Source organism: Mus pahari, chromosome 14, assembly GCF_900095145.1.
Source record: "Mus pahari chromosome 14, PAHARI_EIJ_v1.1, whole genome shotgun sequence".
Classification (NCBI taxonomy): Eukaryota; Metazoa; Chordata; class Mammalia; order Rodentia; family Muridae; genus Mus; species Mus pahari.
This window is the reverse complement of record NC_034603.1, coordinates 61478554-61491947: the sequence shown is the minus strand read 5'-3', so window position 1 is coordinate 61491947 and position 13394 is coordinate 61478554. Positions and strand designations below refer to the sequence as shown.

Genomic DNA, 13394 nt, shown 5'->3' with positions numbered 1-13394 from the left:
AGAGGACATCGGATGCCCATTACAGATGGTTGTGAGCCACCATGTGGTTGCTGGGATTTGAACTCAGGACCTTCGGAAGAGCAGTCAGTGCTCTTAACCACTGAGCCATCTCACCAGCCCAGGGGTATTCTTAGTAACAGATAAATAGTGAGGTTGAAGAAATCCACATGAATAAAGAGAAAGAAGATCTTAGAAGATGGATAATCAAGTGTATGATTTTCAAGTAACAGAGAGAAGTTACAAAGAAAGCAATTTAAAAAAGTGTTATCCAAAATAAGAAAGTTAAATAAAACGATATCAATAAAAGGAAAGGAAAATGAAGGCAGGTGGCATATGCCTTTAATCCTAGCAGAGGCAGGCAGATCTATGAGTTCAAGGCCAGTGTGGTTTACAGAGTTCTAGGACAGCCAAGGTTACACAGAGAAACCTGTCTCAAAAACAAAACAAAAAAGGAAGGAAAACGATTGAGGTTATCTCTTTCACTTACTAAAATGCTAATAAAGGTAATCTGCATGTTGAACATATGTACAGTGATTAAAGGAAATTTAATTCTCGAACAAAAGCTTGAGAACAAAACCTATCACAATGAACATGATCTAAAGAAACAGAGGCTGCACTTGCTCCTCAGCCCAGACAGAGTTAGGGGGCTTTTTGGCTGGCATAAACACACCCTGCTGTGTGAGCTTTATTAGGATCTTTGAACTGCACACCTACCATGCTTTAAAGTGGGATTTCATGTACCCGGAAGACAAACTTGAACTCTGGTCGTTCCATTTTACCTCCCAAGTACTGGGATTATGCAGCTAGTTTAGCAGTGTAGGGATGAGCTCAGGGCTTCTTTATGCTAGGGAAGCACTCTGCTGACTCGACTCCATCCCTGGCCCTCATTTATCATCTTTGATTAAAGAATTTATGTAGGCTGGGTAGTGGCGGCGCACGCCTTTAAACCCAGCACTTGAAAGGCAGAGGCAGGAAGATTTCTGAGTTCGAGGCCAGCCTGGTCTACATAGTGAGTTCCAGGACTGCCAGGGCTACACAGAGAAACCCTGTCTTGAAAAACAAACAAACAGAATTTATGTAGGTGTTAAGTCATTCACTTTAATATATTCAAACGTTAGAATCTGGAATGTTCTAGAGCTATATATGCCAATATCTGTAAAGCAGGAAAGAATAGCGTAAGGTAATCCATAATCCCTTATCATCAGCATGGAAAAGAAAACAAAGAATTTTGCTTTTAACTATAATTCTGACTTTCAGAAAGTACCTGACTCAACTAAAAGACCACCATTATTTCTACCTACTATGTGGCTTAATCCTTGACAGGAAAAGAAAGTTATGTAGTCAGTGACTTCAAATTTTGCCATACTCATTGCTGGGCTTTATAAGACAACGAACATATACCAATCATCCTTCTAGGGACTTCATTCAAAAGGCAACGGGAAAGACACAGTGATAAGTGATTCTGGTGGCTGCTACATCATTTTAAGTATCTGTCAAAAACTTAAGATGCTGTGCTCAGCAAGCATGCATTTATTGCCTTCTGTTTACTGAATGTGGTTGCCATAGTTAGTGGCCTCAAGCTCTTGCCACTGGGACCTGCCTGCAATGATGGATCATAGCCTCAAATTAATACTTGACAAAGGCGACTTCAAGAGGGAAGAATGTGTTTAGGCTTAGAGTTCGCTGGCTCAGTACTCTTAACAAGAGTAGCCTCTAATAGCTGCAGGAGAGAAGGATCCTAACCTGTCAACGTTATAAGAAGGAACGGTGGAATGTTCAGCCTTAACTGAAACACCCTTATCACCCCTCTAAGGCTGGGAACAAGGAGGAAGAGGATGGCAAGAATGTAAGGGCTGGAGGACAAGGTGATCTGCTGTAAAAAGATGTTGCCTGGATGCGCCATGCCATTTCACTCATGAACTCACTGCACCTGTGGTTGCCTGAGTGCGACCTTTATAACCATAGACCAGAATTTCCTCATGGAAAGACTCCATCCCAGGAGAATTACTGGCAGGTAATGGTTGCTGGCTGTGGAGGGTCATTTTTGTCAGTGGTATATCTACTGAAAGATGGCCCATGCTCAGACAAGTAACTCACAAAAGACATGGAAGCCGAAAGAGGCGCTTCTTAGAAAGAAGGGTTTCAGTTGAAAGGAAAGGGGGCATGAAGAAGGGTAATGAAGTAGAAGTTGTCAAAATATATTATACACATCTATGAAACTTTCAAAAATAAAAGGTTCAAGGAAATTATTTTTAAAAAGGCTGCTTATACTCAAAATATAGTGAATTTTATTATGTATAAAGCTCAATATGAATTTTTAAAATAAATTTAAATTTTTTCCTAGCATTTTTTTAATTTGTCCTTAAATTTGCTGGGGAGTCAAGTTTTCTAAGCCAATCGACTTTTTATTACATTTTTCTTGTTTATGCATGTGTGCACACACACACATCTGTGTACATTTATGTGTGCATGCCATGGTGTGGCAGTGAAACCAGATGACACCTTGCAGGAGTCCACCCTCTCCTTCCATCATATGGGTCCTGAAATTGAACTCAAGTTTTGGGCAAGCTTGGTGCTGAGTGTCTCTGCTCACTGAGTGTGATGGTTTGTATATTCTTGGACCAAGGAGTGGCACCACTTGGAGGTGTGGCCTTGTTGGAATAGGTGTGACCTGGTTGGAATAGGTGTGTCACTGTGGGTGTGGGCTTAAGACTCACCCTAGTTGCTGGGAAGTCAGTCTTCCACTAGCAGCCTTTGGATGAAGATGTAGAACTCTCAGCTCTGCCTGAGCCATGCCTGCCTGGATACTGCCAGGCTCCTACCTTGATAATGGACTGAACCTCTGAACCTGTAAGCCAGCCCCAATTAAATGTTGTTTTTTTATAAGATTTGCCTTGGTCATGGTGTCTGTTCACAGCAGTAAAACCCTAAGTAAGACCCTGAGCCATCTTGTCATCCCAATCAGCCAAACTTTCAAAGAACTTTCATATGTGAAACTGAAAACAAAGGTATAAACTTAAATGTAAAGTTTCCTCAAGAACTATTCTTTCTGAGTCTTCCTCAGAGAGTGAATTCATTTAATTCACCTAAAGTTTTACTAGATTTTAAAGGTGGGAGTCTATGTTTAACAATAAACAGCTAAATTAACAGATTTTTACATCTCGGTTACTAGGTATATGTTTACATAGGACTTTTATGTGGGGAGGCATAGTTTAGGTATATCATCATCATCATCATCATCATCATCATCATCATCATCATCATGATTACATGTGCTGCTAATGCCCATGGAGGCCAGGAGAGGGCATTAGATCCTGTGGAAGTGGAGCTCCAGATGACTGTGACCTGCATTGCTGGTGCTCTAAGAGCAGCCATTGCTTTTACCCACTGGATCATTTCTCTAGCTGTGTAGTTTGTTTGACACAGGTCTCACTGTAGGTCTCTGACTAGCCTGGAACTAACGATGTAGTGCAGGCTGAGTTTCAGCTCACAGAGATCCCCTATCTCTGCCTCCTGGGTATCAGAATGAAAGCATGCACTATCACAACACTATTTTTAACTCTTTGAAGTGGGTCTCCTATGTTGCTCAGGCTGGCCTTTCACAGGTTACCTCTCTCTACACTCTGAGGGCTGAAATTAGAAGTATGTGCTACTATGCCTGGCTAAACTTATAATTTAAACTAAAAACAAAACAAAATCTTCACAATGTCAAGCACATAATTGATAATCAATAAATTTAGCATAAATTAATGTAATCAATTCACTGCATACCATATTTATCACACCCAAGAAGCATAGATTTTTGAGAACAGTGTAGTCATTTAATATAATGACAGTAAGAGAGAGAACCTTTATTATTGTTGAAAATTCTATGGCTTTAATTTCTACACAGACCTCATCTACAAGCAAGAGAAGTTAAAACTAATTCTCATGAACTAGAATCACAGACTTCTTACTGAATGGAGCCTTAAGAGATTTACAGAGGACAGGTTGGAAAACTTTTACTTTAAAGGGACAAATGTTGATTATTTTATGATTTTGTGTACCATATAATATCTTCTAGAAACTATTCATCTCTAATAATGTTGAGTAAATCAGAGAAAGCAAGCAAACACACAAAATGTAGAGGAGACTGGGGTTTTTTTTTCCGTTTTTCTTTCTTTCTTTTTCTCTTTTCTTTTCTTTTCTTTCCTTCTTTCCTTCTTTTTTCTTTCTTTCCTTTTCCTTCTTGTTTGTTTTTTGTTTGTTTGTTCTGTTTTCTGAGATACGGTTTCTGTATTGCAGCTTTGGCTGTCCTGAAACTTACTCTGTCGACCAGGTTGGCTCCACAAAGACCGACCTGCCTCCGCCTCCCAAGAGCAGAGATTAAGGTGTGCTAAGGAAGGCTGTTTCAGTCAAACCAACTGAACACAGAAGAGGCTGCTTTACTCTACTAACCCATCGCAGACCCTAGAACAGAGGCCAACTCCTTCTGCAATAAAACCACACAGAAGGGCTGATCACCCAGAAAGAGTTGAATACAGTACTCCAGCCCCCACCCCCACCCCACCCAGGGCCAGCTATGTACTCAATGACACAAACTTTTTTGCGTGTTTTTGTTTCTTAGAGAGGGGAACACCACAGCAGCAATGGCTAGAAATTAAAATATAACCCTAATTCAACACAAACTTTAAAATGACTATTTCCCACAGAGGTAAATTATAAATGTCAAGTGTTAAAATTGCCTAATTAATTAAGGTCAACAGAACTCAATAAGTTATATAAACCAGTTACTATCTGACTATCAATCATACACACACACACACACACACACACACACACATACCACACACCCTGCACTGTTCCTTATTTGTAATATCTATTTTTAGAATATAGCAAATCAATAAACTGTGAATTAAAAGTATAAATTTAAATGTGAATTCATTTTTTGTCATTTCCATATATAAAGATGTTTCTCATTAAAACTCTTATGATATCAAATAATGTTCTAAGTAATTCCTAAAGCATAATAACCTTGTACCATCAGGCAGTTGGGGACATTTTAAATGATTTTTCAATCAGGTCATTAATGAGATCTATTTTTAAACAGTATGGTACTTCTCTAGAGGAGCTGTCATACCTAATAAATCTGCTCCTTCATCCACATCTCCAATAAGGCCTGAGCCAGCTGAAGACAGTTCTTCAAAGAGAGATTCTGTATTTCGATCAAAAGCTTTGTTCTCTATGCCTTTGGTGGGAGTGCTAGGCAACAAAAACAATAAAGCCAAATCAACAAATTACCAAGACTTTCTGAGAGTGCATTTTTAATATAATGATTAAGTAGCATTGGAATTTCTTACTTAAATTTATACTGACTATAAAATATCAATATAAAAAGATTTCTTGGTGGTTTTCCAAGAATTTCCCACAGAGAGTACATAACACTTCTGTGAAGTCCCAGCAAACATACAAAATAATGACAGCTACTTTGGTCTATACAATACACAGCTACATACCACAAAGCAGATTCTGTATTACCCCAATTTTACAAATAAGGAAACCAAAGAGCTTATGGATCTTGACAAAAATCATTCAGCAATTAGGTAAAAAAGAATTCAAACTAAGGCAATCTTGTTTCAGAATCCATAATCTTTTGTTGTTTTATTTTATTTTTAAGACAGGGTTTCATGTCACTCAGGTTGTTCCCAAATACAGTTGAGGATGACCTTGGAATTCTGATCCTCCAGGGACAGGCTTGTGTAAGCAACTTGACAAAGATTAGGACGCTCTAAAGGGACGCTCTATGTCTCAGACTATTGACACAACAGACCCCAGAGACATGGGGGTTTTCACAGGAATCCCACCCTGGGGAAGGAAGAGATATCAGCAGAAGAGCAACTTGCTTTCCCGAAAGAGACTTCCCACAGTTCTAACCACCTTACAGGATGAGACTGACACCCAGATAATGATGGGTCAGACCACACTTGTTCCTCTATTTAAACTGTGATCTCACTTCAGGACTACAAAGAAGGTTTGGGGGGCTCCCTGGATTTCTTTGTTGCTCTTCCAAAACTGATTAAAAGACTCAAAGTCATTGTCCTTGGCTTTGAGGTTGTAGGAAACTCCCACAGGGCCATGTCACAGCACATAATAATGTGTCTTGGTGTCCTGTTTCTCTGGTAGAGAAGGCCCGAAACAGCAGAATGAGGTAAACACCAGTCTACATGAGGAAGGAACCAGAAGGCCAGCAGAGTCCTGAAACTAGCTGGATTTGGGGTCTGGTCACCCTGAGGGTCATACACTTAGGAAATGCAGTCTGCTAATGTTAGTGCTAAGTGCATGGAACACTGGAAAAAAGGAAACACATTTCATGACTTAAGATTCACCAATTCCAGGAAAACACAAAGCATCAAAAGAAAATTTATGGCTAAGTTTAAGAATTTGTATAGACATACTAATGTCAATAATATATTCTAATTGAAGTAAATTAAGATATAATTAAATTTAGAGAATGAAAAGATGGATGTTGCCAGGTATAATCCCTAGCCCTGTTGTAACAGAAAAGACTAGAGAAGCAAGGTTTGAAACCATCTAAGTCTTACTCTGTTAGAGGTAATGCTTATCCTGGGGCCCAAGTATTTTACCATTACTTCATTACTGACTACTCAGTAGGGCTTAATAAATGATACGTGCTCATAACCATTATTTATTAAAGGTAAATCTGTTGAGGAAACACAAAGCTCAATTCTTTTTTTGATACAGGGTTTCTCTGTGTAGCCCTGGCTGTCCTGGAACTCACTTTGTAGACCAGGCTGGCCTCGAACTCAGAAATCCACCTGTCTCTGCCTCTCAAGTGCTGGGATTAAAGGCGTGCACCACCACACCCGGCTACAAAGCTCAATTCTAATCAATATATTTTTGGATAACCTTGATTAAAACAATACCTAGCCACTCTTCTGCTCTCATTAATCAAGCTTTCCATGTAAAATGAGACTAAATTCCCTACTAATGAGATCATTCTAAACAGAACATATTCTTTTCTCCCTCATTTGTGAAAAAAATAAAGTTTGTTCAGATTTTTACTTCCTCCACTCCTCTTCCTGGTTTCCTCAGGCGCAATAAGTAGTTCTGGCTCTTTCCTCCTTCGTCTACTATCGAGTGACTGAGTCTGCTCCAGAGCCAGGTAACCATTAAGTACTGGGCTATGTCATTAAGGGCTCCTCCCTTGTGAGAGTAAGGTGAGGTCCTTTGGAAGAGACACTTCTCATACAGCATTAAGCTTGTTTGTTCTTCTGCCTTCTACCATGAAAGGATCCTCTCCTGTACAGGACCCAGCAAGAAGGCATTGATCTTGGAAACAAAGAATAGTCCACACTGGACAACTGAACCAGCCAGGGCCTTCATCTTGAACCTTGGCCTAGCTTGAGAATTCTGAGAAAACAAATCTCTCTTCTTTCTAAACGATGCAGTATTAGTTACTGTTGCAGCAACATAGACAAAAACCCCATCTTCCCTTATGTCCCAATCCCTACTCCTGCCCGAAGGATGTCCTCCAAAATTTAAAATACAAGCAATGAGCAGATTCTAAGGTAAAAAATCTGAATTACATTAACAGTATTTCTCTAGCACAACATGACCTGATCTAATTTATTCATAAACAGGATAAAAAGTTAATGAGAATGAGAAAAAGAAAGATAATTATGGAATGTGATATTTTTAGTACCTTGAACCTTTATATCCACTGAGGTCTTTGTCCATATCCAATTCAGGAGTGGATTCAATGATTGCTTGAACTTCTGATTTCTCTTCATTTTCGGCAGAGTCTAAGGGTAGAATATTATGAAATAAATGAATACATTATATGTATTTATGAAAACTCTTGCCTTTAAGGTTTTAAAACAGCTACTGAATGAACATTTTTAGAAACTCTCGTGGCTATGTTTTAGGAAATATGAGATTAGACAATGTCACATACTGAGTTAACAGTCAATCTCCAGAACTAGTGAGTAACCTTACTAGTAAGTATGTGCTTTCATATGTACTTGTGGGACACACAGTACAACGTATCACAGGACTGATTTCATTCTTATTTAAGGGGGATGCTAACTGCCCAGGATAGATTACTGCCTGTAATCTCAGCACATGGGAAGTTGGAAAGTAGAGGCAAGAGGGTTCAGGAGCTGAAGGTCACATGTGGCCACATAGTGAGCTTGAGGTCAGCCTAGGATATTTGAGACTATCTCCAAAAAAAAAAAAAAAGGTGTGTGGTACTGGCATGGTTGTATATGCCTATAGCCCCAGATATTCAGCTAAGGCATGAGGACCACTTAGCTCAAAGTTACAACATAGTGAGACCCTATCATAAGCAAACAAACCTACATAAGGGCATGAAACACAATAGCCTATCACATTAAGGTAAAGGACAGAAAATGGCTACCTTACTGTCTTTAAGCTCTCTTCTTAGCCTCTAAGGGACTCTCTCTAAAACTTTGTGTAAGCATTACTTCCTTTAAATTTATTTACAAATTATACACAGGAGAGCATCTATTTATCTATTTGGAGCAGATAACACTTCTAGATGTGTATTTTCTCATACTCATATTATGTGGGTTGACTGACTATTTTGCTAGTAAGCATTCAGAGTCACTTACCTGTAGACACATTCCTAGTCTCTTGTGCAACCTGTACTTCTATGTGTTTGCTTATCTCTGACTTATTTGATGTATCTGTGCCTTTTACAAATCCCTCATTATCTTCCTTTAACGGAGTATCAGGAGGAATTGCTGATACATCTGAATTTGCCGTTGAAGCTGGAGTGGTAGCTTTAGATCCACCTTGACTAATATCAGAAAGTTCATCCTACAAATAAAAAATAATTAAGAAAATTTTAAAGCAAGTAATTTATTCAATGATACCTCAAATATGAGTTAAGAAATAAACTTGTCCAAGTTGTATTAAGAGTCAGAGAAAGAAAGGAAGAATCACTGATAGTAGACTATAAATTAGTAAGTACTATGTAAATAAATCCTACTAAGCCAGTGAGATGGCTTAGTGCAGTTGTTTTCAATCTATGGGCCACAACCCCTCTGGGGTCAAAGGATTGTTTCACAGGGGTCACATATCCAAGATCTTGCATTATATACTATGATTCCTCTATGATTCCTTTTTTTTTTTTTTTTTTAAAGATTTATTTATTTTATGAGTACACTGTAGCTTTCTTCAGATATACCAGAAGAGGGCATTAGATTCCATTACAAATGGTTGTGAGCCACTATGTGGTTGCTGGGAATTAAACTCAGGACCTCTGGAAGAGCAGTCAGTGCTCTTAATTGTTAAGCCATTTCTCCAGCCCTACATTATGATTCTTTTTGTTTTTTTTTTTTTTTTTTAATTTATTATATGTAAGTACACTGTAGCTGTCTTCAGACACTCCAGAAGAGGGCGTCAGATCTTGTTACGGGTGGATGTGAGCCACCATGTGGTTGCTGGGATTTGAACTCTGGACCTTCAGAAGAGCAGCTGGGTGCTCTTACCCACTGAGCCATCTCACCAGCCCCCACATTATGATTCTTAATAGCAGCAAAGTCATACTAATGAAGCAGCAACAAAAATAATTTTATGATTGGGGGTCACTACAATATGAGAAACTGTATTAAAGGGCCACAGCATTAGGAAGTTGAGAACCATTGGCTTAGTGGACTTCAGTGCTTACTATGTAAATAAGCTTGACCCCCTCAGTTCCACCTTTGGTACAAAGGCCAAGGTAGAAAGACAGAACTGACTCTAAAGTTATCTTTCAACACCACATACACGCTGTGGCATGTGTGTACTTCCACACAGACATTATGTACACTTTTTCTCAGACAAGCATGAAAATTTTCTTTTCTTCTTAGTTTTTAGAGACAGGGTCTCTCTGTGTAACCTTGGCTGTCCTGGAATTCACTCTTATGAGGCAGAATCCCCTGCCTCTGCCACCCAAGTTCTGGGATTAAAGGTGTGTGCCACTACTGCCCAGCTGAGATTTTTCTAGATAGAAAATTTGAAATAAAGAAATTATTTATAGGGTGTATATATCAGTACATGAAACCCTACGTTTAATCCCTAGCACCACACATAATTTGGGTGCACCAAAATAAGAGAGAACAAGCTATTTCTATTAAATCCATATAGCAAAATACTATGCAACACTTAAAAACTGTGTTGTAAGCCGGGCGTGGTGGCACACGCCTTTAATCCCAGCACTTGGGAGGCAGAGGCAGGTGGATTTCTGAGTTCGAGGTCAGCCTGGTTTACAGAGTGAGTTCCAGGACAGCCAGGGCTATACAGAGAAACCCTATCTCAAAAAAAACAAAAAGAATGCCTTCTTCCTCTCTCCACATGTTCATGGCCGGCCTCTACTTCTCTACTGTCTCCCTATCTCTACCTTTCTCTGCCTCTACTACCTTCTTAACTCCATTCCCCATGCCCTGAATAAACTCTATTCTATTCTTTTTTTTTTTTTTTAAAGTAAAACAACAAAACAAAACAAAAACAAAAATTGTGTGGTAGTACCTAAGAATAGTATGGCTCATGCCTGCAATCATGCAACTCAAGAGACTGGGGCAAAAAAACTGTTGTAAGTTCAAGGCCTAAGCCACACATGTCTCAAATAAATAGGGGAGAAAAGAGGAGAGGGAAGGGGGGGAGTAGGAAGAGAAAGAGAAAAAGGGAGAGGGAGAGCCCTGTGCTGTAGGGCTGGAGTGTGGCTTGGTGCCAGAAAGCTTGCCTAAGATGTATAATATTTTCAATTCAATTCCCAGCAACACCAAAAACAAAGTTAAAAATAGTGTATATATTAAGTCTGAAGTCTTGTTATTTTGGGGGTGCGTGTGTTCTCTTCATTGCTTCATTTTTCATTTCAGTTTTTTGAGACATGAATTCACTCTACGATGCCAGCTGCCTGATTCTACACCGCTTAGGCAGGCCTCAAACTTGGGATAGTCCTCTTGATTCAGGCACCAGAATGCTGTCATTCTAGGAATAGGGGGTGATACCCAACACCCAAGAGCTTTTAAATGCATGTAGACTTAAGGTGGCATATAATTTTCCTTGCTTATGATACCTTGTTATTCTTTCCAAATTTCTTAATGAAGACTTGTTACTTTTATGTCAAAGGGAAGGAAAGGAAGGGTAAATTCTAACAAATGTAAACCACTCCTGCTTCTCAGTAACCAAGACTGTGCATGCTTTATTAAACTGTTTGATATGACCCAGTGTAATACAAATCACATGTAATACAATTAGCTAAATTGTGTTAATCATTTTCTTCTGTGGATCTCAAGTGCAGGACTCATTTCCAATGAAACAAATGAAAGGAACAAATAAATTCTTCCCATTACCTCCTACCTACCCAAAATAAAATAATCCCTAATTCCTCGGGATGGTGGTGACTGGCACCTGACATGAAAGCATCTGACAGGTTTACTAAGTCAAACACATTAGCTGGTTGGAAGGAGTCAGGAAAACTGACTGTCACGTGTTTGGATCCAGATACAGCATGTGGTGGTTTGAACACGTTTGACCCCCATAGACTCCTGTGTTTGAATGCTTGGCCCACAAAGAATGACACTATTAGGAGGTATGCTCTTGTTTAAATAGGTGTGGTCTTGTTGAAGGCTGTATATCACTGTAGGGGTTGGCTTTGAGGTCCTATGCTCAAGTTCTGCCCAGTGCTGAAGAGATTTTCCTCCTGGCTGACTGCAAAAAGACAGTCTCCTTCTGTTGCCTTTGGATGAAGATGTAGAACTCTCAGCTCTTACTCCAGCACCACGCCTGTCTGCACAGTGATACACTTCTTGCTATGACGATAATGAACTGAACCTCTGAAACTGCAAGCCTGCCCCAATTAAATGTTTGCCTTTATAAGAGTTGCCTTGGTCATAGTGTCTCTTCACAGCAATGGAAACCCAAACTAAGACACAGCACAAAAAATATGAACTACTGTCATTTCAGCATGAAGTCTTTGTCTTTGCTTTGATGTACACTCCATTCAAAAAATATCTATTTAACTTATGTTAAAGGTTTAAAATATATCTTTAAAAAATGTAAAAATCTGTGTTCCTAATGGAGACCCTCAAACTAAGACTGTAGATTCAAAAAGCTCTACAGGTGTGGCTCTCAACTTCCCTAATGCTGCGGCCCTCTAATACAGTTCCTCATGCTGTGGTGACTCACGGCCATAAAATTATTTTCATTGATATTTCATTACTATAATTTTGCTACTAATGTTATGAATTGTAATATTTGAAATGCAGGATATCTGATATGTGACTCCTGTGAAAGAGTCCTTTGACCGTACAGGGGCTGTGACCAAGATCAAGAATCACTGTTCTAGAGAAGTCTTAACCAAGTTCATCAGAAAAAAAAAAAAATATTATATAGTTCAAGTTATTTGAGAAAAGAAAATCAAGATGAGGGGTTGAATTTTTCCCTTTCTTATTCATCACTCTAGCTACTAAAACCACCAGCTCAAATGTCTGATTATTATTTAAGATTTCTCTACTTAATAAGAGTTCACAATATAAGCATTTTGGCAAAAATCCACCTTCAAAATACATTTGTGCACCTGAAAGCATGGAATCAAAAAACCAGGGAAGAGCCAAACCTAAAAGAAAGGAGTATGACACATCAGGGTACAGGAGAGTGATGAATTAAACCACCTTAGAAGAAAACCACACCTCAAGTTGCCCTGGGCTACCCAATAACCTGAGATCTGTAACTTTCACTTCATACTTTCGCCACATAAGAATATTTTACACTCTTTAAAATAGCTCCCTGTGTGGGCTTTACTTCTCTGTCAGCTGGATCTCAAGAGATGCAGCATGAGCTCCACTAAGGCTTTTGCTATAAAGCCGAGGGGACACTTTCAAAGGAACCCATTTTTCGTGGCTTCAGTACTTGGATGATGCAGCGGAGAGCCTCCTGCTCTCTGTGACGGAGTGCTGGGGTCACAGGAGAGCTATCATGGCCAACCCTAGAGCTTTCCATTGGCAAGACAAAAATCCAGAGAAGTTTTATATTAATATAAACATATCTAACAATATACATAAAGTCACATACTTAAACATGAAAGTTGGGCTGGTGGTTTTTATTAGAAAGCTGAGGCAGGATGATAAATGAGCTTAAAGTCAGCTTGAACTACCGAGAAAGACCTTGCCTCAAAACTAAAAATATAAAGCAGGCAAAGGTCCTTGTGTTTGAGGTCAAATCGGTCAACATAGCAAGTTCCAGGCTAGGAAAGGCTATACAAATGAGATGTCTCAATAAACAAACAAACAAACAGATATTTTTATTTATTATTATTATTATTATTATTATTATTTTTTTTTTTTTTTTTTTTTTTTTTTTTTCTAGTTAGCTCCTGTGATTCATTATTT

The 13394-nt window shown here is 39.0% G+C and overlaps 1 protein-coding gene across 16 annotated transcripts in view; it reads right to left on the bottom strand.

Annotated features, from left to right (window-relative positions):
• Positions 1 to 13394, bottom strand: part of Spag9 (sperm associated antigen 9) — a 132020-nt gene that overhangs the window by 47007 nt on the left and 71619 nt on the right. For all 16 annotated transcript variants that reach the window (XM_029545946.1, XM_029545949.1, XM_029545947.1 and 13 more), the window contains 3 exons: positions 8631 to 8838; positions 7703 to 7802; positions 5120 to 5241 (listed from right to left, as the gene is read on the bottom strand). In XM_029545946.1, coding sequence (XP_029401806.1) covers positions 5120 to 5241; positions 7703 to 7802; positions 8631 to 8838 — 430 coding nt within the window. The remainder of the gene's footprint in view (positions 1 to 5119; positions 5242 to 7702; positions 7803 to 8630; positions 8839 to 13394) is intronic.